The 20561-nt window shown below is 48.3% G+C and overlaps 1 protein-coding gene across 1 annotated transcript; it reads left to right on the forward strand.

The window, feature by feature from the left end:
• The first annotated feature begins 486 nt into the window (after nucleotides 1-486).
• Nucleotides 487-13530, forward strand: GLMP (glycosylated lysosomal membrane protein). The gene is made up of 6 exons (XM_070951504.1): nucleotides 487-582; nucleotides 7077-7334; nucleotides 9304-9495; nucleotides 10924-11142; nucleotides 12158-12435; nucleotides 13005-13530. Exons 1-6 carry the CDS (start codon nucleotides 487-489, stop codon nucleotides 13171-13173), a joined length of 1212 nt encoding a protein of 403 aa, XP_070807605.1. The 3' UTR covers nucleotides 13174-13530.
• The last annotated feature ends 7031 nt before the right edge of the window (nucleotides 13531-20561 follow it).

Genomic DNA, 20561 nt, shown 5'->3' on the forward strand with positions numbered 1-20561 from the left:
CCACTCTAGGCCACTATTGCTCTATCACTGGAGGTTTTGATTGGACAGCCAGTTGTCCAGAGTGCCATAAGGTCTCCTGCTTGAGCAGGGGGTTGGACTAGAAGACCTCCAAGGACCCTTCCAACTCTTCTTAAGGGTTTTCTGCCCAGACTAGCGGGTTAGACTAGAAGACCTCCAAGGTCCCTGTGTTATTCTAGGCAAAGCAAGAACCCTCCTGGCTTGGCTGGGAAAGCTCTCCAGAGCATTCTTCCCCCCCTCGGCCGGGGTCGCAGCTCTTCCTTGCCCCCTTCCTCCTCCGCCACGAAATCGAGCTTGAGGTGGAGACCCCTCCCTTATTTCTTCCCGTTCATTTGAGGACAAGGGCGAGGCTGGCTTTTTGCGGCGGCCCCTTTAAGAGAGTCCCCGCCCACTTTGGAGGGAAGCCCGGAAGGAACGCCGGCCGGGTCACGTGACGGCTCTTTCGCAACCCCGCCAGTCGGGAAAAACATGCTGGCGGCGGCGGCTTCTTGGGCCGGCCTGGTTCTCCTCTGGGCGGCGGGCGGCTGCGCGGGGGAAGCGGCGGCGGGCGGCTACCGGAGGAGGGTAGGTGCCTTGGACCGCGGGGAAGGGGAACCGCCGGGCGGGATTTTCCCCCCCAAGAAAGGCTCGCTGGTGGGAAGCCTTGAACGCGGTTTTGCTTGGCCGGGGTGGGGGGGTTGGACTAGATGACCTCCAAGGTCCCTTCCAAACTCTTGTTAATCTGTCTGTCTGGATTGCGAGGCAGGAAGCGGAGGAAAAGCGCTCTGTACGTGCCCCGAGGGCGCTCTTGCCTTGCTCCCAGTCTTAGGCGGGCAGGACATCCCTCCCTCTCCTCCCCTTAAAATGCGAACTACAGGTCGTCCTCGACTTACAACAACTCGTTTAGTGACCGTTGCAAGTTAACAAACGGGCACTGGGAAAAGTGGCTTCACATGGATGGCCATTTTTTTCCCCCACGTTTACGACCTTTGCCGCACCCATCCCCGTGATCAAAATTGAGACCCGCTTGTCAAGTTGATTCATACTTATGACGGTCGCAGTGTCCCCGGGGGCTCACGTGATTTCCCCCCTCTGGCTACCTTTTTTTGACCCTCAAAAGTCAGTGGGGAAGGTTGGAAGATTCACTTAACAACTTATCAACATCAGTGTTTTGCTTAACGACTGTGTTAAGCAAGGTCTTAAAATGAGGACACAAACAAATGTCTCACTTTAACCACAGAAATTTTAGACTCGATTCTAGTCGCAAGTCGAGGACTGCCTGTAAACGATTCTGGAGGAGAGAAAGTGAAAGAGGAGGCTGGGACGGTGCGAAGGTTTAAGAGGCTGTTCACACAACTTTTACAACGCTGTGATCAGAGACGCTGGGCTGCTCGGGGTCAAGCATAAACCAAGTAACCCGGTTTGACGGGGCCTTAAAATATTTGAAACTTGTGATCAGTCCAAACCAGGATTCCTCAATCTTGGCTATTTTTAATAACTGTTGGACTTCAACTCCCAGAATTCCCCAACGAGCCCGATCAGAGTGTGAGAAAAGTGGGTGGGATAGAAATCTTACCAAAAAAAAAGAAATATTGCCAAACTCAAAGACTATTAAATCAGGGTTTCCGAACCTGGACAACTTTAAAAGCCTGGCAGACTTCAACTCCCAGAATTCCCCAGCCAGCAGCAGGCTTAAAGTTGCCAAGGTTGGAGACCCTTGATCTAAAAGGAAATTCCTTCAGCTTTCTTTTTTTCTTCTTCTTTTTTTTTTAAATAATTTTTATTGAGTATTTTACATTTTAAAACGAAACACACAATAGCAAAAGAAGTCAAGAGACAAAAACACACATACACACATCAGACGTTAAAATACAATACTAACAACAGATACATACAATTTTACAACTTTCTGCGTTAACTTTTGTCTTTTCTCTTGGCTTTTATCCTCCCGCTCCTTCTCTTTATTTTTAAATATTCATAATTAACTGTTTTTGTTAGCAGGATCATTATTTACATTCATATCCAGTATGTTAATATCAAATTTCACTTTATATTCTTATTTCTTAATTTGATTTCTGTTTTCCAACCATGTATAAAACCTATTCCACACTTTATAATAATCCGAGTCTTCTCTTTCTTTGATCTCCATCGTTAATTTAGCTATTTCAGCTTTCTATATAAGTAGATCAGGTCCTTCCCCATCCCAAGGCTGTCCCAGCGTGTGAGTGAAGAAAAAGGATTATGGGAGCTGGAGTCCTCCCTGCTAGGAAGGCATCAAGTTGGAACAAGCTCTTCCATATGCTGTACTTAATTGTACAGTAGTGGCCAAAATGGTGGAAACCTTTTGGGGAAAATGTATTTTTGAGGTTTGATGGCTAATAACACCACTTTTTTTTTTTTTTGGAGTTTCCAGATAATCCTATTCCACTGCTGGAATGGCCTGGGAGTAGCCCAGACCTTAACCCAATTGAAAATCTATGGAGCCGACTAAAGAAACTTGTTAGTCAGAAGCGACCCAGCAATAAAACCCAGTTAATAGAAGCCATCATTCAATCTTGGTTTCACATTAGAACAGCTGCAGAACTAAAAGACTTGGTTCCCTCCATGGGAAGACGTTGTAAGGCCGACATTCATGCTAAAGGTTACCCAATTTAAGGATTAACTGACAGGGTGATAATTTTTGCATATCTCATTTTTTCTATGTATTTCCCTTTTCTTCTTTATACTGTAACTGCTATTCTAATAGCAAACCCCTCATAAAAGTTATTGCATTACATTCTAGATTAAATTAACTTTCCATTGATAAATAATCTTATGATACTACTCCAAAAAAAAAGGGGGGGGGGGTTATTATTAGCTTATTAGCTAAGTTTTAGAAAACACACTTTTCCCAAAAGGTTTTTGGCCGCTACTGTATTTCCGTGGCTTTAAATCTGTACTTTACTAAACTTTATTTGATTTTTTTAAAAATTGAATAATAGTTTACGTAGCCCTCGTCCTCAACTCTGGACGGTTCACAATCAAAAGGAAACAGCATACAAGGCAATGTTAAAACTATAAAACTAAGCACAGTAAAAAAATATTAAAAACCACCAAACCCTGGAGCCAAGCCATACATTTGACGAGCACTTATCTCATCCCAGCTCTTGGGGAAAACCAAGTTCCCTTGGTGAGCCTCATGACTGTTTTTTTTTTAAATCCTGCCTTTATTATTTTGACAAATAACTCAAGGCAACGTACGTAGCTACTACTCCTTTTTCCTCCCCACAACCACAATCCTGTGAGGCGGGTTGGGCTGAGAGAGAGGGTATGAGCGGTCCAAATTTACCCAGGGATTTTCAGGAAGTTGCATTAAATTGTTGATTTTTAGTTAGCAATCAACCGACGGAACAGAAGTTGCCTTCGGAAGTTGTGGGAGCTTCATCCCTGGAAGCTTTCAAGAAGAGACTGGACTGCCCTCTGTCAAAAATGGTGGAGGGCTGTTGTGGATTTAATAAGACAAGCACAACTTTTAGATTAATCAGAGACAGATTTTATATATTTCGCAATAGGTTCAAGGCTCTGTACATGAAGCGTTGAACAAAGACAGGAATTAGGTACAATGGTTTTATACCCTTCTAGACAAAGGATTCTGTTAACTCAGCAATTCATGTGGTCATATACATTTGTCATTTTTAATTGACATTTCCTTATTACAGAGTTTCTTTGCAAAACAGTCATAATTCTTTTTGTGGATTACTGAAGCATATCTTTTATCTTTTGTTGAAACAACAAAGTGGACATCTCTGTCACTTTAACCTCAAGGTGTAAATCACGTAGACTGTTCTTATCTGTGACAACTGAGAGGCCTTGAAGTAAGCATCCTGGCAAAGGAATGTCCCTGCCTGTGTTCTGAATATAATTGCAAGCAATTTCTCTCTTACAATATTAAGAACAAAGAGGGCCCTTCAGTGACTATCTAACTGGACCCGTGTTTTTTATTTATTTTATTTTATTTGTTACCTGTCCCACCATAGGGCAGTGATGGCAAACCTTTTCAGCACCGAGTGCCCAAACTGGAACATGGGTGCATGTGTGTATACATGTGCCCGCCAGAGTACCAGAAACACAGAGATTAGTTGGCTGGCTCGTGCGTGCCTTTTGGGGGGCTGTTTTTCAGGCCGTTTTCAAGCCATTTTTCAGGCTGTTTTTCAGTGTGAAAAACGACCTGAAAATGGCCCAAAACCGGCTGAAAACCGGCCCCAAAACAGCCTGGAAACAGCCCAAAAAATGGCCTGGAAAAAGGCATGAAAACGGCCCAAAATGGCTGAAAGCAGCCTGAAAAATAGCCTGAAAATGGCCCAGAAAAAGGCCCCAAAACAGCCCCCCCAAAATGGCCTTTTTTTTGGCCGTTTTTCAGGCCGTTTTCAAGCCATTTTTCAGCCCGTTTTCAGGCTGTTTTTCAGAGTGAAAAACAGCTTGAAAATGGCCCAAAAACTGGCCTGAAACCAGCTGAAAACCGGCGCAAAAACAGCTTGGAAACAGCCTGGAAATGGCCTGGAAAAAGGCATGAAAACGGCCCAAAATTGCTGAAAACAGCCTGAAAAACAGCCTGAAAATGGCCCAGAAAAAGGCCCCAAAAGCCCCAAAAAATGGCCTGTTTTTTGGCAGTTTTTTAGGCAGTTTTCAAGCCATTTTTCAGCTTGTTTTCAGGCTGTTTTTCAGCGTGAAAAATGACCTGAAAATGGCCCAAAAACTGGCCTGAAACCAGCTGAAAATTGGCCCCAAAACAGCTTGGAAACAGCCTGGAAATGGCCTGGAAAAAGGCATGAAAACGGCCCAAAAATGGCTGAAAACAGCCCCAAAACAGCCTGAAAATGGCCCAGAAAAAGGCCCGAAAACAGCCCAAAAAACAGCCTGTTTTTTGGCTGTTTTCCGGCGCTCCAGCACTCGCGAAGCCCAGCTGGCCAGCGGGCATGTGTGCGCCGGAAACCAGAAAAGCAGCTGGCGATGGCACGTGTGCCCACAGAGAGGGCTGTGCGTGCCACCTCTGCCACCGGTTCGCCATCACGGGTATATAGGGTCTCCTGTCTGAATGGGGCTGGACTAGAAGACCTCTAAGGTCCCTTCCAGCTCTATTCTGATTCTGATTCAGCCTTTTTGGGATAAGAAAGTGTGGGTGAGAGTTGCTGGTGCTTAGGGTTCCTCTTTTCGTCTGACTCAGAGCAGAAGGGAAAAAAATGCTGTTTCTGTATTTTCCTCCCGGAGCTTCAGAAATTAGAAAAATGAATCATGCGTTTTCTCTTTTCTTCAGAAACTTCACCAGCGAATGAAATATTGGTCTCGGTGGTTCCTCATGTGACCCTTTTCTAATCCCCTTCCTTCTTTTTTTAACGTTTTCTTTTTTGTAATGGATTTTATTGTTTTATCCAAGAATGAAATATATAAAAGAAAATAGGAAATTAGGGGAAGGAAAAAAGAGAGGGAGAAAAATTTATTTATTTATTTATTTATTTTAAATTTATATACCGCCCTTCTCCCTGAGGACTCAGGGCGGTGTACAGCCAGAATTAAAAAACATAAAATACAAATATTAAAAAACAATTAAAATATATATAAATTTGGCCCAAAATTAAACATACAAACCAATTAAAACATTTAAAATTTCTTCTTAAGCCAGCCCGGCTTGCTGGAAAAAATGGGTTTTAAGGGCACGGCGGAAGGCGCTAAGGTCTTGGATTCTCCTTATCTCTGGGGGCAACTGATTCCAGAGGGTAGGTGCCCCCACAGAGAAGGCCCTCCCCCTGGGGGTCACCAGCCTACATTGATTGGCTGATGGCACCCTGAGGAGGCCCTCTCTGTGGGAGCGCACGGGACGATGGGAGGTCGTCGGTAGCAGCAGGCGGTCTCGAAGATAGCTAGGCCCGATGCCATGGAGCGCTTTAAAGGTGATGACCAACACCTTGAAGTGCACCCGGAAGACCACTGGGAGCCAGTGCAGCTTGCGCAGGAGCGGTGTTACATGGGAGCGCCATGCTGCTCCCGTCACTACCCGCGCTGCTGCATTCTGGACCAGTTGGAGCCTCCGGGTGCTCTTCAAGGGGAGCCCCATGTAGAGAGCGTTGCAGTAGTCAAGGCGAGAGGTGACGAGGGCATGAGTGATGGAGGGTACGAGGGGAAAAAAGAAAAAAGGCATTGACGTCCGACTCTTTTTAGCACGGTACAGTAGTCCTCGACTTACAAACAGCTCGCTAAGTGACCGAACTTACAACAGCACTGGAAAAAAAGTGACTTATGACCATTTTTCACACTCGCGACCGTTGCAGCGTCCCCAGTGATTTAAATTTGGATGCTTGACACAAATTAAGAGCCTTGGTACTACAGTGGTTTAAAGCACCCTGTTATTAACACAGCTGCCTGCAATTTACTGCTGGTTCGAATCTCTCCAAGGCTCAAGGTTGACTCAGCCTTCCATCCTTTCTAAGGTAGGTTAAATGAGGACCCAGTTTGTGGGGGCAATAAGCTGACTTTGTATAAATATACAAAAGTATGAAGGCTATTGCTTAACGCACTGTAAGCCGCCCTGAGTCTCCGGAGAAGGGCGGCATATAAATCAAATTAAAAAAAAAAAAAAATGACTCATGTTTATGACGGTGGCCATGTCCCCGAAGGGAGGGGTGTCACGTAAACCCCCTTTTGCGACCTTCTGACGAGCAAAGTCAACGGGGAAAGCTGGATTCATTTAATAAACCTGTGACTCACTTAACCAACTGCAGTGGTTCGCTTAACAACTGCGTCAAGAAAAGTCGTAAAACGAGGTGGTAGTGGAAATCGCCCACCCGCCCGCCCGCCCCGGCTCTATGCTGTCGTATTTATGCACGTTTTTGAGGCCGGGTGCACGCACAAAGCGAGAGTGCGCGCAGCAAACCGGTGGTAACAAAATGTGAAACCCACTGCTGGTTGTAAGCCGAGAATTGTATCAAGGTAAGATACGATGTTTGGCTTTAGCTTTAGCCCCCTAGTTTACTAACCGCGATCCATGGCTTCGTGGCACCTGTTTGTGAAGTTAACTTGAGCTGTTGGTGCCAATCTCGTTGCAGGTCTCTTTGGAGTACAATCCAGGCTGGGCCAGCTCGGGTGTAAATCTTCTACACACTCGAGCGGTGGGCGTCAACGACACACTTCACTACATCTGGAGCACCATCGGGGTCCCCACGGTGTTGTTGGTGTATACCGCGAGCGACAACAGTTCCCTTCGTGTCAACTGGACCCGGCTTCTGTCCTCTTCTCCGGCTGGAGCCATCCGGATCGAACCGGCTGACAGTGTCTTGTATTCCACAGCCGTGGTCTTTCCAAGGGTGCGTCCGGCGGGGAGGGGGCCGAAGGATGGGGAGGAAGGCAAGGGGATACAGGTAGTCCTTGATTTACGAAGATTCGTTTAGTTACAGTGGTAGAGTGGTGCGGTGGCCTAGAGGTGGAGCTCTCGCCTCACAATCGGGAGGCTGTGAGTTCGATCCTAGGTAAAGGCAGATATTTCTCTCTCTGGGTACAATGAGAATATATATGCCGAACAAAACTCCGCACTGGCAACAGGGACGGCATCCGGCCATTAAACGCTCTGCTAGCTCCATTCAGCTGTCCAGACTCCACCCTGCAAGGGATTATGGGGTTGTTAAATGATGATGATTTAGTTACAGTGGCACTCAAAAGAGTGTCTTACAACCTGTCCTCGCAGTTATGACCGTTGCAGCATCCCTACGGTCACGGGATCAAAATTCAGACGCTTGGCAGCTGGCATGTAATCCTCAATTTACGGCCATGATTGAGCCTCGAATTTCCGTTGATAAATGAACAACAGGTAGTCCTTGACTTATGGCCACAATTAAGCCCCAAATTTCTGTGGTTAAGTGACTTTTCCCCCATTTTACGACCATCCTTGCCTCAGTTGTTAAGTGAATCACTTCGGAAGCCATGAAAGGTCTCCTGGGAGATGCTCGAAACAGGCTGGCCAATCTAGTGCTCCCAGACATCTAATCCTATACAGAGATTCCTCAACTTTATGACCACAATCAAATCCAAAATTTATGTTGGCAAGCGAGACATTTGTTAAGGGAGTTTTGCCCCATTTTACGACCTTCCTGGCCACAGTTGTTAAGTGGATCATTGCATTTGTTAAGTCAGTTAACATGGTTGTTAAGTGAATCCAGCTTTCCCATTGAGTTGGCTTGTCAGTAGGGCGCCAAAACTGATCACATGATCCTGGGACACTGCAACTGTCATAAATATGAGTCAGTGGCCAAGCATCTGAATTTTGATCACATGACCATGGGGGATGCTGCAACGGTCGTTGCTGCTCCCGGCATCCCGATATAGTCAGTTGACTCCATCACTGACTATTGGGGGCGAGTCGTTGGCCCCCACAGAAAGGGCTCGCAATCTGGGAGTCCTCCTGGATATGCAGCTGTCCTTGGAGGAACATCTGACGGCTATAACCAGGGGGACCTTTTATCAGGTTCGCCTGATTCGCCAGTTGCGGCCCTTTCTTGATCGGGATTCCCTGTGCACAGTCACTCACGCCCTTGTCACCTCTCGCCTTGACTACTGCAATGCTCTCTACATGGGGCTCCCCTTGAGGGGCACCCGGAGGCTCCAGCTGGTCCAGAACGCAGCAGCGCGGGTAGTGACGGGAGCACCATGTAACACCGCTCCTGCGCGAGCTGCACTGGCTCCCGGTGGTCTTCCGGGTGCGCTTCAAGGTGTTGGTCATCACCTTCAAAGCGCTCCATGGCATAGGGCCTAGCTATCTTCGAGACCGCCTGCTGCCACCGACCTCCCATCGACCCGTGCGCTCCCACAGAGAGGGCCTCCTCGGGGTGCCATCAGCCAGACAGTGTAGGCTGGTGACCCCCAGGGGGAGGGCACCTACCCTCTGGAATCAGCTCCCCCCAGAGATAAGGAGAATCCAGGACCTCAGTGCCTTCCGTCGTGCCCTTAAAACCCATTTTTTCAAGCAAGCCGGGCTGGCTTAAGATGAAATTTTTAATTGTTTTTAAATGTTTTAAACGTTTTAATTGGTAATGAGTTTTAATTGGGCCAAATTTATACATCTTTTAATTGTTTTTTTAATATTTGTCCTGCATGTTTTTTAATTTTGGCTGTACACCGTCCTGGGTCCTCAGGGAGAAGGGCGGTATAGAAATTCAATAATAAATAAATAAATAAATAAATAAATAAAAGTGTGAAAAAAGATCTTTTTTTCAGTGCTTGTTGTAACTTTGAACGGTCACTAAAGGAACTGTTATAATTCAAGGACTCCCTGTATTGCAGCTGTGGGAATACGACGGCAGCGACACGTCGGACCTCTCCCTGGTCAAGGCGTGGCAGATCTACCCCAGCTACAACCTGGCCAACTTCACCTGGGCCAGCCTGGATGGGCGGCTGAACGAAACGGCCCTCAGCGCCGACTTCCAAGGCTCCGGCCACGAAGGCGCCTTCGGGAACGGAAGCGTCTCTTTCAAGGTAAATTGGGCTGGCTTTGTGTATGTTGTGCGATTGTGTGTGCAGAGGTTGTCTCCTTTTTTTGGAAATGACGGTTGAATGATAGGTAATCCTCGACTTAAAGGTGAAGGTTCCCCTCGCATGTATGTGCTAGTCGTTCCCGACTCTAGGGGGCGGTGCTCATCTCCGTTTCAAAGCCGAAGAGCCAGCGCTGTCCGAAGACGTCTCCGTGGTCATGTGGCCAGCATGACTCAATGCCAAAGGCGCACGGAACGCTGTTACCTTCCCACCAAAGGTGGTCCCTATTTTTCTACTTGCATTTTTTTTTACGTTCTTTCGAACTGCTAGGTTGGCAGAAGTTGGGACAAGTCACGGGAGCTCACCCGGTTACGCGGCACCAGGGATTCGAACCGCTGAACTGCCGACCCTTTCGATCGCCAAGCTCAGCGTCTTAGCCACTGAGCCACCGCGTCCCTTACAATCATCGACTTACAACAGTTCATTTAGTGGACAGTCACTTCAATAGGAGTCAGCTGTGTGCTGCGGCAGCCAAAAAAGCCAACAGATGGATAGCAGCACGATCACATAAAGTGGTAGATTGTACTGCTCTTTACATGTAGTCCTCGACTTACGACAGTTTTTTTTTTTTTTTAATTTGATTTATATGCCGCCCTTCTCCGAAGACTCAGGGCGGCTTACAATGCGTTAAGCAATAGCCTTCATATTTTTGTATATATTTATACAAAGTCAGCTTATTGCCCCCACAACTGGGTCCTCATTTTACCTACCTTAGAAAGGATGGAAGGCTGAGTCAACCTTGAGCCTTGGCGAGATTCGAACCCTGCAGTAATTGCAGGCAGCTGGTCTTAATAAGCTTAATAACAGGGTGCCTTAAACCCCTGTACTACCAAGGCTCAGTTCATTTAGTGACCATTCAGTTACGGCGGCACTGAAAAAAAAGCGACTTATGACCGTTTCCCCCCCCACACCCCTCCTTACGACCTTCGTAGCATGCCTGTGATCGTGTGATCAAAATTCGGACGCAGTTGGCAACTGACTCATACTTATGACCGTTGCTGTGCCCCATGGTCACAGGATCCCCTTTTTGTCACTTCCTCACAAGCAAAGCTACATTCACTTAACCGGCTTACTAACTTACCAGAGTCAATGGGGAAGCCTAATCATGTTACTCACGTAACGACTGCCATGATTCACTTAACAACGGTGGCAAAACTCACTCCACAAATGTCTCGCTTAGCAACGAAGATTTGGGGCTCCATTCTGGTCGTTAAGTCGAGGACTTACCTGCATTGAACCCTTCATGGCCAACCCCTAATAAACCAAGGTTAACGCTAACCAGGTTGGGAAGGAGGGAGGGAAGGGAAGGCTGGTGAGACTGTGGTCGGTGGGGGTCGCCATCCACCTGCCACCCCCTCTCTGTCCCCCCAGGTGACGGCGTACGAGTCGGACAATCGTGACGGGCCTCTCCCGCGCCTTCTGCACAGTGCCAACAGCTCCAAGGTGGAATTCACCATGGAGAGGGTAGCGCCCCGGGGGAACCACTCCCGCTTTGCCCTGGAGATCCTGGCGGTCGAGGAGGGAAGCCGGGGGAAGCAGCTGCAGTCGGCCCGTTCCATCGATGACGAATACACCCCCACTATTTTTGAGGTATGGCCGCATCATCCGCTTTGCGTCCAGTCGAGCGTCTTTCTCTTGGGTTCTCGGGCCATCGTTTGGCCAACGGAGCCATCGCTGGCTGGATTCGCACGGGGCTCCAGGCTCAGAGGGGCTCCCCGAAGGAGGAAGGGGACAACTTGCCACGACCAACTCGCCGCAGCCGACTCGTAGTAGCCAACTCGTCGTGGTTCAATTCGCTGCGGGACAACAGTCACGCTAATATCGAAGAAACGGTGGGATAGAATCGTGAAAGAAAGGATGCCGAAAAGGAGGGACCAGAATGAAACGTAAATGACAAAAATTAAGATATTTTTAAATTTATTTTCAATTATTCAATTGAATTGTCGAGTTGTCCCACAGTGAGTTTGTCCTGTGGCAAGTTGGTCGTGGTGAGCTTAATTAAGGAGAAACTTCCTCACAGTGAGGACCAGTGGAACAGCTCGCCACCAGAAATCATGGGCGCTCCATCGATGGAAGTTTTTAAGAAGAGACTAGAGACAGTCACTTATCTGAAATAGTATAGGTTCTCCTGCTAGAGAAGGGGCTGGACTAGAAGACCTCCAAGGTCCCTTCCAGCTCATTCATTCAATTCTGTCCTGCGGTGAGTTGGCCGTGGTGAGTTGTCTACAGTGAATTGTAGACCTCTCCCGAAGCTGGAGTTTCTTGGTTGCTTTACATCATCATCATCTTTTAACAATCCCATATAATCCCTTGCGGGGTGGTATCTGGGGCAACTGAATGGAGGTGAGTGTTTTAATGGCCGGATGCCGTCCCTGTTGCCAGTACGGAGTTTTGTTCAGCAGATATATTCTCATTGAGAGAGAGAAATATCTGCCTCTACCTAGGATCGAACTCACAGCCTCCTGATTGTGAGGCGAGAGCTCCACCTCTAGGCCACCGCACCACTCTTTCTTGGTACATGGGGGGGGACACAAAACAACCCCTCCCCCCCCAAAAGAATGGAGGCTAACTATGGCGTCGCGTTCCCTTTTTCCTTTCCTCTCAGATGGCCCAGCTGATCTCCGAGCCCCACAACCACAGCTGGGGCTCCAGCTTCCTGCAGTGGAAGACGGCCGCCTACAGCTCTAAAACCCCCCATCGGGAAGACACCGTCCACTGTCAGTATTACCCCCTCCAGACGGTCCGCAACCTCAGTTCCGAGTTCAGGATTCTCCAGGCTTACTTCGGGGAGGACGTCGAGCGACGCTGTAGCCTGTCTGCCCTCAATATCTCCTTTGGCGGCGAGGACAATGAAGCCTACAAAGAAAAGGGCTACTTGAGCTGGTGAGGATCCCTTTATGGGGGTATTTGGGGGGGGGTCTTTGCCGGAAGCCAAGGGCGGGGTGTCTCCATTCATTGTTGTTGTAACTTTGAACGGTCCCTAAATGAACCGTTGTAAGTCGAGGACTACCCCGTCAAGGACTCATTTTTGCACTCGGTGCCGTCGTAACTTCAAACGGTCCCTAAGTGAACCATTGTAAGTTGAGGACTGCCCTGTCAAGGACTCATTTTGCATCTGGTGCCGTAACTTGAATGGTCCCTAAGCGAACCGTTGTAAGTCGAGGACCACATTGTAAGAACTCATTTTTGCACTCGGTGCCGTCGTAACTTTGAACGGTCCCTAAGCGAACCGTTGTAAGTCGAGGACTACCCCGTCAAGGACTCATTTATGCACTCGGTGCCGTCGTAACTTTGAACGGTCCCTAAGAAAACCGTTGTAAGTCGAGGACTACCCCGTCAAGGACTCATTTATGCACTCGGTGCCGTCGTAACTTTGAACGGTCCCTTAAACGAACCGTAAAGGACGACCTGCCATGATGCATTTCCCAATTCCTCCATCTCTTCCTTTCCAGGTCTGCCCTGGTGGGTTTCGGGGAGCCTCCGAGAGAGGGCCTCTCTTTGCTGGTCATCGGGATCCTCGCCGTGGCGCTGGGCACGCCGGCGGCGCTCCTCATCGTGGGCAGCCTGGCGGTGTTCACAAGGCAGCAGAAACCGTGTTCGGCGTACGAGCCGATCAACTGACGGGGGCAGCCCGAACTGGCCGTTTCTCCGGTGAGACGGAATTTACAAAAGTGGCCCCCCCCCGACTTTCCTTTCCTTTCCTTGGCAAAGGTGCCCATCTCAGCTGCCCCCGTGGGGTAGGGTTTATTTATTATTGTTTTGCCCTGAAAGGGGGGCAGGATTCATCTCAAAAAAAAGAAAGAAATCAGGGTTTCGGAAGAGGGACATGTTCTCCGGACATCTTCTGCTTTGCCTCGACGACGTTTTGCGGATTTCTGGGGTGACAGAAATTAAGGACACGACTTAACGGTTTAGTGCAGGGGTCTCTAACCTTGGCCGCTTTAAGACTTGTGGACTTCAACTCCCAGAGTTCCTCAGCCAGCTTTGCTGGCTGAGGAACTCTGGGAGTTGAAGTCCACAAGTCTTAAAGCGGCCAAGGTTAGAGACCCTTGGTTTAGTGGTTGGGAGGTGGGCAGCGCCCCTCACCCTCACCCTACATGGAGCACGATTCTCAAATCTCTGGGGACTTTTGGGTTCTCACTTGTGTCAAAATGATGTTGTTAATTTTTTTGTTCTAAAAATGAAAGGATTGGAGAGCGGGAAAGTTCAGCCTTACGGCGGGGTCCCCGCTATACCGATTCTGCACCACGTCCGGAGTTGTTTTTTTGCCAAAAGGATAGGCACGTGCCTTCTTTCGTGTGCCACCTTCGGAGGGAAATGAGCGGCCTCCCTCTCTTGCTAATTCTGCTTTTCCTTCCTGATCTCAAAGACCCAGAATGTTGAATTCATGTTTTCAATCATCATGTATATCTTTCCTCCTTCCTTCCCTCCTTCCTTCCCTTCCTCCCTCCCTTATTTCCTTCCTTCCCCTCCAATTCTTTTTCCTCCTCCTCTCCTTTTCTTTTTTTTCCTTCCTTCCCTCCCTCCATTTCCTTCCTTCCTTCTTCTCTCCCTTTCCTTCCTTTCTCTCCCTTTGTCCTCCAATTCTCCCTCCCTCCATCTTTCCCCTTTCTTTTTCTCCTTCTTTCCTTCCCTCCCTCCATTTCCTTCCTTTCTCCTTCTATTTTTTCCCTCCTTTTTTTCCTTTCCCTTTCTCCCTTTCCTTCCTTCCTTCTCTCCCTCTCACCTTCCCTCCTTCCCTTTCCTTTTTGTCTCCTTCCTTCCTTCCCTCCCTCCATTTCCTTCCTTCCTTTCTCTCTTTCTATTTTTTCCCTCCTTCTTCCCCTTTCCCTTTTCTTTCTCTTTCCTTCATTCCTTCTCTCCCTCCTTTTCCCCTCCAATTCTCCTCCCTCCTTCCCTTTCCTTTTTGTCTCCTTCCTTCCCTCCCTCCATTTCCTTCCTCCCCTTCTCCTATTTTTTCCCTCCTTCTTTCCCTTTCCCTTTTCTTTCTCCCTCTTTCCTTCGTTCCTTCCCTCCCTCCTCTTCCCCTCTAATTTTCCTCCTTCCTTCCTTCCCTTTCCTTTTTTTCTCCTTCTCCTTCCTTTCTCTCCCCTTCCCTCCAATTCTCTTCCCTCCCTATGTCTTTCCCTTTCTCCCTTCCTCCCTCCTTTCCATCCTTCCTTCCTTCCCTCCCTCCCTCTTTCTCTCTCTCTCTCTGGAGAGGATTTGTAGCCTTTGATTTTTCTTGAAAAGACACTGTCTTTTAGGTACGTCTCAGTTTTATGCCTGTTAAAACCACAGGGGTGCAGTTGGGAGAATGTGGTTGGCAGCTGTGTTTTTTTTTTTAAAGCGTGGACCTGGATTAGCCCCTAATTAATTCTGAAAACCACAGGAGCAGGCAAAATCGCACGCTGCCGTCAAATGCACGCGGGAAAAACGGATCACCTGTGCTTGATGGTACCTGAAGAGCCGAAACGAATCGGAGCCTCGGACATGCAGGGTAAATCTGCCTACCTTGGTGTGTTGTAGAGATCCGGGCCAAGGCTAAAAAAATTATGATTTTCTTTAAAAAAAAAAAAAAAAACTCTTTGAAAAGTTATCGAAGCCAAGCCTTGGCAAAGTTTTTGGAGCAAGCCTGCCTCTCCTTTGGGATTTCCAGATGTTGGGATGGGATTTCCCAGCATTCTTAGCAATCCTTGGCTTAGGAATGCTGGGAGTTGAAGTCTTCGGCCTTTTTTAAAGGGCTCTCTAGGTTGGGGAAAGCCAAGTCTAAATCAAAGGGTGGGAAGGGAGGCCAAGGAAGGCAGGAGAGCTTACGAGGCACTTCTAGGACCTGCCTGCCCCCTTCGTTTCCTGGGGGGGGTCTTCTCTGCTTTGGGGTGGGAGACTTTGGGGTCAAGTGGCCCCCAACATCCTTGCTGGGAGTGAAAAGCTTTTGGATTCATCGTGCAGCTGTGAGGGTATTGCTGTTCCACAAAGAGCCAATATCTAAAGCATTGGCCCTTTTAAAAGGTGTGGTTTAAAGGGGTGTTGGCCCCTTTAAAAGGCGTGGCCTTCAACAAGCTGCCCGGGGAATTCTGGGCATTGTAGTCCACATCTCTTCAAAAGGAGCCAAGGTTGAGAAACACTGCTTTGGGGTGTGATTTCTGGTAGAATGGAGGCCTTGTAGGCCTCTCACTGCTGCTTTGCCTTTCAGGGACCAATTAAAAGGGAGATTTTGCAACACAAGCTTGACTGTGGTGGTCGTCTGTTCGAATTCAAGTTTCCGTCTCCGGAGGTTTCCTTAACAGGCTATCCAGGGCTCTGGATTTGCCTTTTCAGGATCAGAGAGGAATGTCTAAGGCAGTGGTTCCCAACCTTTTTTTGGCCATGCCCCACCTAAAATCTCTAAAATCCTAGTCATGCCCCCCCATGACATATAATTCTTCAAGTCTTGTCTATGCATATATTAAAAAGTGTTGCTAAGGTCTAGAGCCATGATGGCAAACCTATGGCACGCGTGTCACAGGTGGCACGCGTAGCCATATCCATGGGCACACGAGCTCAGCTGATTTTCGGGCCTTCTGGGCCCACCAGAAGTAGGGAAACAGGCTGTTTCCTGCCTCCAGAGGACCGTGGGGGTGGGAAGGGCCATTTTTCTCTCTTCCCAGCCTCCAGAACCTTTCTAGGAGTCTGGGGAGGGCGAAAACGGCCTTCCCCAGCCCCGGAGGCCAGAAACAGCCTGTTTGCCCACTTCCGGTGGGACCAGAAGTGGGCAAATGGGCCGCTTTTGCCCTCCCCAGACTCCTAGAAAGACTTTGGAGGCCGGGGGAGAGCAAAAAATGGGACTTCCGGTCCCACCGGAAGTTGGCAAATGGGCCGTTTTCGGCCTCCAGGGGGGTGGGGAAGGCCGTTTTCACCCTCCACAGTCTCCTAAAAAGGCTGGGGAAAGCAAAAAACAGACCTATTGTGCCAGGAGTGGAGGGAGTGTGTGGGGGGGTCGTGCGCGCATGTTCGGGGGCAGGGCGCATAGAGTTATGGTGTGTCCCAGCTGATCGGGAGGAAATGGGGATTTTGCAATATCCTTCCCCTGCCGTGCCCACCAAGCCACACCCATAGAACCGGTAGTAAAATAATTTGAACAACAACATACATGTGGCTCCCTGCATTAGCTTAGCACGTTTTCCAATCTTGGCAGCTCGAAGATGGTTGGACTTCAACTCCCAGAATTCCCCAGCCAGTACCACGCAGCTCTTAAAGAAACACTCACCCTTCTTCTCCTTCCCCTATACAAGGAACTGAGGGTTTAGCGGGGCTGTTCAAAAATTTGATTTTTCCATGCACCGAGAAGTATTATGACTTCTTCTTTGGATAAAAAATAGGGGGACGGAACAAAATCAGAATCTCACTTCCACTAAAATCAGAGGTCTTCAAACTGGGCAGCTTTGAAGACTTGTGGACTTCAACTCCCAGAATGCTCCAGCATAGCTGGCTGGAGAATTCTGGGGGCTGAAGTCCACAAGTCTTAAATAAGCGGCCCAGTTTGACGACCTCTGCGTTAAATGATTTTAATCGGAGATTGTTGGACTTCTCTCCATTGTCGTTGGCTGCGAAGCTGTGGGAGCTGCACGACGTTTGTGGGTATTTTTCCTCTCCGTTGGGTGGAAATTTACCAGCCTCGGATGCCCACCTCTTGTGTGCCGCAGCCCTGTGGGATCGCACACACTTCCTTCCACTCCCCTTGGCCAGCCTTCGCGGTGTGCTTTTCACACCAGTTGTGTCTCGTTCGATTTGGTTCCAGCAAAATTTGCAAGCTGCACCTATCTAGAAAATGCTGCTGTTACCTGGGAGACCATGAAGGCTGCCTACATATTTATGTCTAGTTTAATGAAAAGGAGGACTAGGGGGTGACATGGTAGCAATGTCCCATTATCTCCCCCTTTTTTTTAGTTTTTAATGGTTATTAATTGTTTAGTTTTAATTTGTTAATGGGTTTTAATTCGCACTGTTTTAATTCGGGCCAAAGTATATAATTCTTTTAATTAATTTTAAATTTTGTATTGTTATGTATTTTAGTTTTGGCTGTGCACCGCCCTGAGTCCACTAGGAGAAGGGCGGTATATAAATTGAATAAATAATAATAAATAATCTCAGGGGCTGCCCCAAAGAAAATGGGGGGGGGGGGGGAATCAAGCTATTCTTGACCTGGTCTGATGACGGGGTTTTAAGGGTTTTAATGGGTTAATTTTAAATTTTTTAGATTTTAGTCTTTATTTTTATTGTGGCTTGTGTTTTATTCTTGTGAGCTGCCCTGAGTCCATTGTGAGATAGGGCGGCATATAAGCCGAATAAAATAAATAAATAAAAATAAATAAATATTCTCCAAAGCACCTGAGGGCAGGACAAGAAGCAACAGTTGGAAACTAATTGAGGAGAGAAGCAACCTGGAATTAAGCAGAAATTTCCTGACAGTGAGAACAATTAATCAGTGGAACAGCCTGCCACCAGAAGTTGTGAATGCTCCCACACTGGAGGTTTTTAAAGAGATTGGACCAGAGGTGGGTTTCAGCAGGTTCTGACCAGTTCTGGAGAACCGGTAGCAGAAATTTTGAGTAGGTCGGAGAACCGGTAGTAAAAATTCTGCGTGGCCCTGCTCCCATCTATTCTCTGCCTCCCAAGTCCCAGCTGATCAGAGGAAATGGGGATTTTGCAGTAACCTTCCCCCTGGAGTGGGGTGGGAATGGGAGGAAGAATACTGCAAAACCCCCATTCCCACCCCACTCCAGGGGGAAGGATACCGCAAAACCCCCATTCCCACCCCACTCCAGGGGAAGGATACTGCAAAACTCCCACCCCACTCCAGGGGGAAGGATACTGCAAAATCCCCATTCCCACCCCACTCCAGGGGAAGGATACTGCAAAACTCCCACCCCATTCCAGGGGGAAGGATACTGCAAAACCCCCATTCCCACCCTACTCCAGGGGAAGGATACTGCAAAACTCCCACCCCACTCCAGGGGGAAGGATACTGCAAAACCCCCATTCTCACCCCACTCTGGGGCCAGCCAGAGGTGGTATTTGCTGATTCTCCAAACCACAAAATCCTTCTGACATCTCTCTCTCCCTCCCTCTCTCTCTGTGTCTCTCTGTCTCTGCCCCGGCCACTTCTCCATCACCCGCCGTCGCCCTTACCTTCTCAGGCCAGGCGAGGAGTGACTGGGAGGGGAGGGCGAGGGGTGGGATCACCCGACAGGGAGCCACAGCAGAGGGCCCAAAGAGCCACATTCAGCTCCGGAGCTGCAGGTTGCTGACACCTGTTGTAGCTCATCTAGTCCAACCCACATTCAAGCATGAACATGGCAGTTTGCGTCTTTGGCTATAAAAATGCTTTTTTTTTTTTTTCAAAAAAAAAAAAAAATACTTCGCGTTGCCAAATCTAGTGAGCAGGAGACCGAATCTGTAGCTCCTCTCTAAATTCCAGTTTTAAACAAACATATGGTAAGAACAGCTGAAAACGCATCGCCCGTTCTGCCTTCCCTCCTACACTTGTACCTCTTATAAAAAAGGGGAATTATGCAGGGCTGGAACTGAGATTGGGTGTGATGGACAGCTTTCCAAAGAGCTAAAAGCCTGGTGCCTTATCTGAGAACTTAATTGAAGAAAGCATGCTGGGCACAGACTGGGTTGCCTGCTGGCATGTACAGTACATTTTTTTGCCCTGGAGTCAGCTCTCTTTATTTATTTCTCCCCCCAAACCAACCTAATAATTTCTTCAGTCCCTTGCAGAGTCTCCAAAAGAAATTTATTCATGTTTAGGAGAAGGAGGAAGAAGAGGCAATCACTGTATTTACAACAACAACAACAAAATTATTTGGCTGCAAAGTGAGAAGGTTATGTATATATATCTGTATCTCTGGGTATATACAAACGATGAAAAATATCAGACTTTTTTTCTCCCTTTCACATTCTTGGACCCTTGCAAGATGTCACCCTGGGTTGAGGGCAGGGATGGGCCTGAAAAACTTTAGCAAGGGGTTTTCTCTGCCTGGTTGCTGGGTGAGCGTGGCCTACTCGGCCTCCTGCACCACAGTGGTGGTGGTGGGTGTTTTTGTCCTCCCCAGGCTCCGGAGGCTTTTTTCGAGCCTCCGGGAGGGCGAAAATGGCGTCCCCAGGCTCCGGAAGCCCTCTGGAGGCCAGAAACGGGCCCAAATTTCCGGTAGGCCCGTTTTTTCACCCTCCCCGAGCCTCCGTGCGTGCCCTGCACTTACCTGCATCCAAAACGGGGCGTGTGGGGACTCCTGGGAGGGGCAGGGCAGGGTGGGCAGGGCCAGCCAGGAATGGGATTTGGGGGTTCTCAGAACTGCACCGAATCTTAGCTAGAGGTTCTCCCGAACCGCCAAAAGCCCACCCCTGGTTGAGGGGATAGATGGGGAAACTCATCAAATTTGCAGGTGACGCCAAGCTGGCAGGAATAGCCAGGAACATTCCAGAAGATGGGCTTAAGATGCAGCAGGGGAGGAAGAGATTGTCAAGAAGATATTAGATTGTGCAGAAAGAGATTGACATTGAAAATTAAAACAGAAAGAAAATGCAGATTTATTATCAAACATGGAAGCTATTTTACCAGCGGCTGGGGGAAAAAAGAGGTGGAGATGAAGAATGTAAATTTATAATGATATAAAGCAATAATTACTAGGGACGCGGTGGCTCAGTGGCTATGACACTGAGCTTGTCGATCGAAAGGTCGGCAGTTCAGCGGTTCAAATCCCTAGTGCCGCGTAACGGGGTGAACTCCCGTGACTTGTCCCAGCTTCTGGCAACCTAGCAGTTCAAAACACGTAAAAACAAAATTGAAAGTAGAAAAATAGGGACCACCTTTGGTGGGAAGGGAACAGCGTTCCGTGCGCCTTTGGCATTGAGTCATGCCGGCCACATGACCACGGAGACGTCTTTGGACAGCGCTGGCTCTTCGGCTTTGAAACGGAGATGAGCGCCGCCCCCTAGAGTCGGGAACGACTAGCACATATGTGCGAGGGGAACCTAAAGCAATA

Source organism: Pituophis catenifer, unplaced genomic scaffold, assembly GCF_029215685.1.
Source record: "Pituophis catenifer annectens isolate HBS135680 unplaced genomic scaffold, rPitCat1.0.hap2 SCAF_10, whole genome shotgun sequence".
Lineage (NCBI taxonomy): Eukaryota > Metazoa > Chordata > Lepidosauria > Squamata > Colubridae > Pituophis > Pituophis catenifer.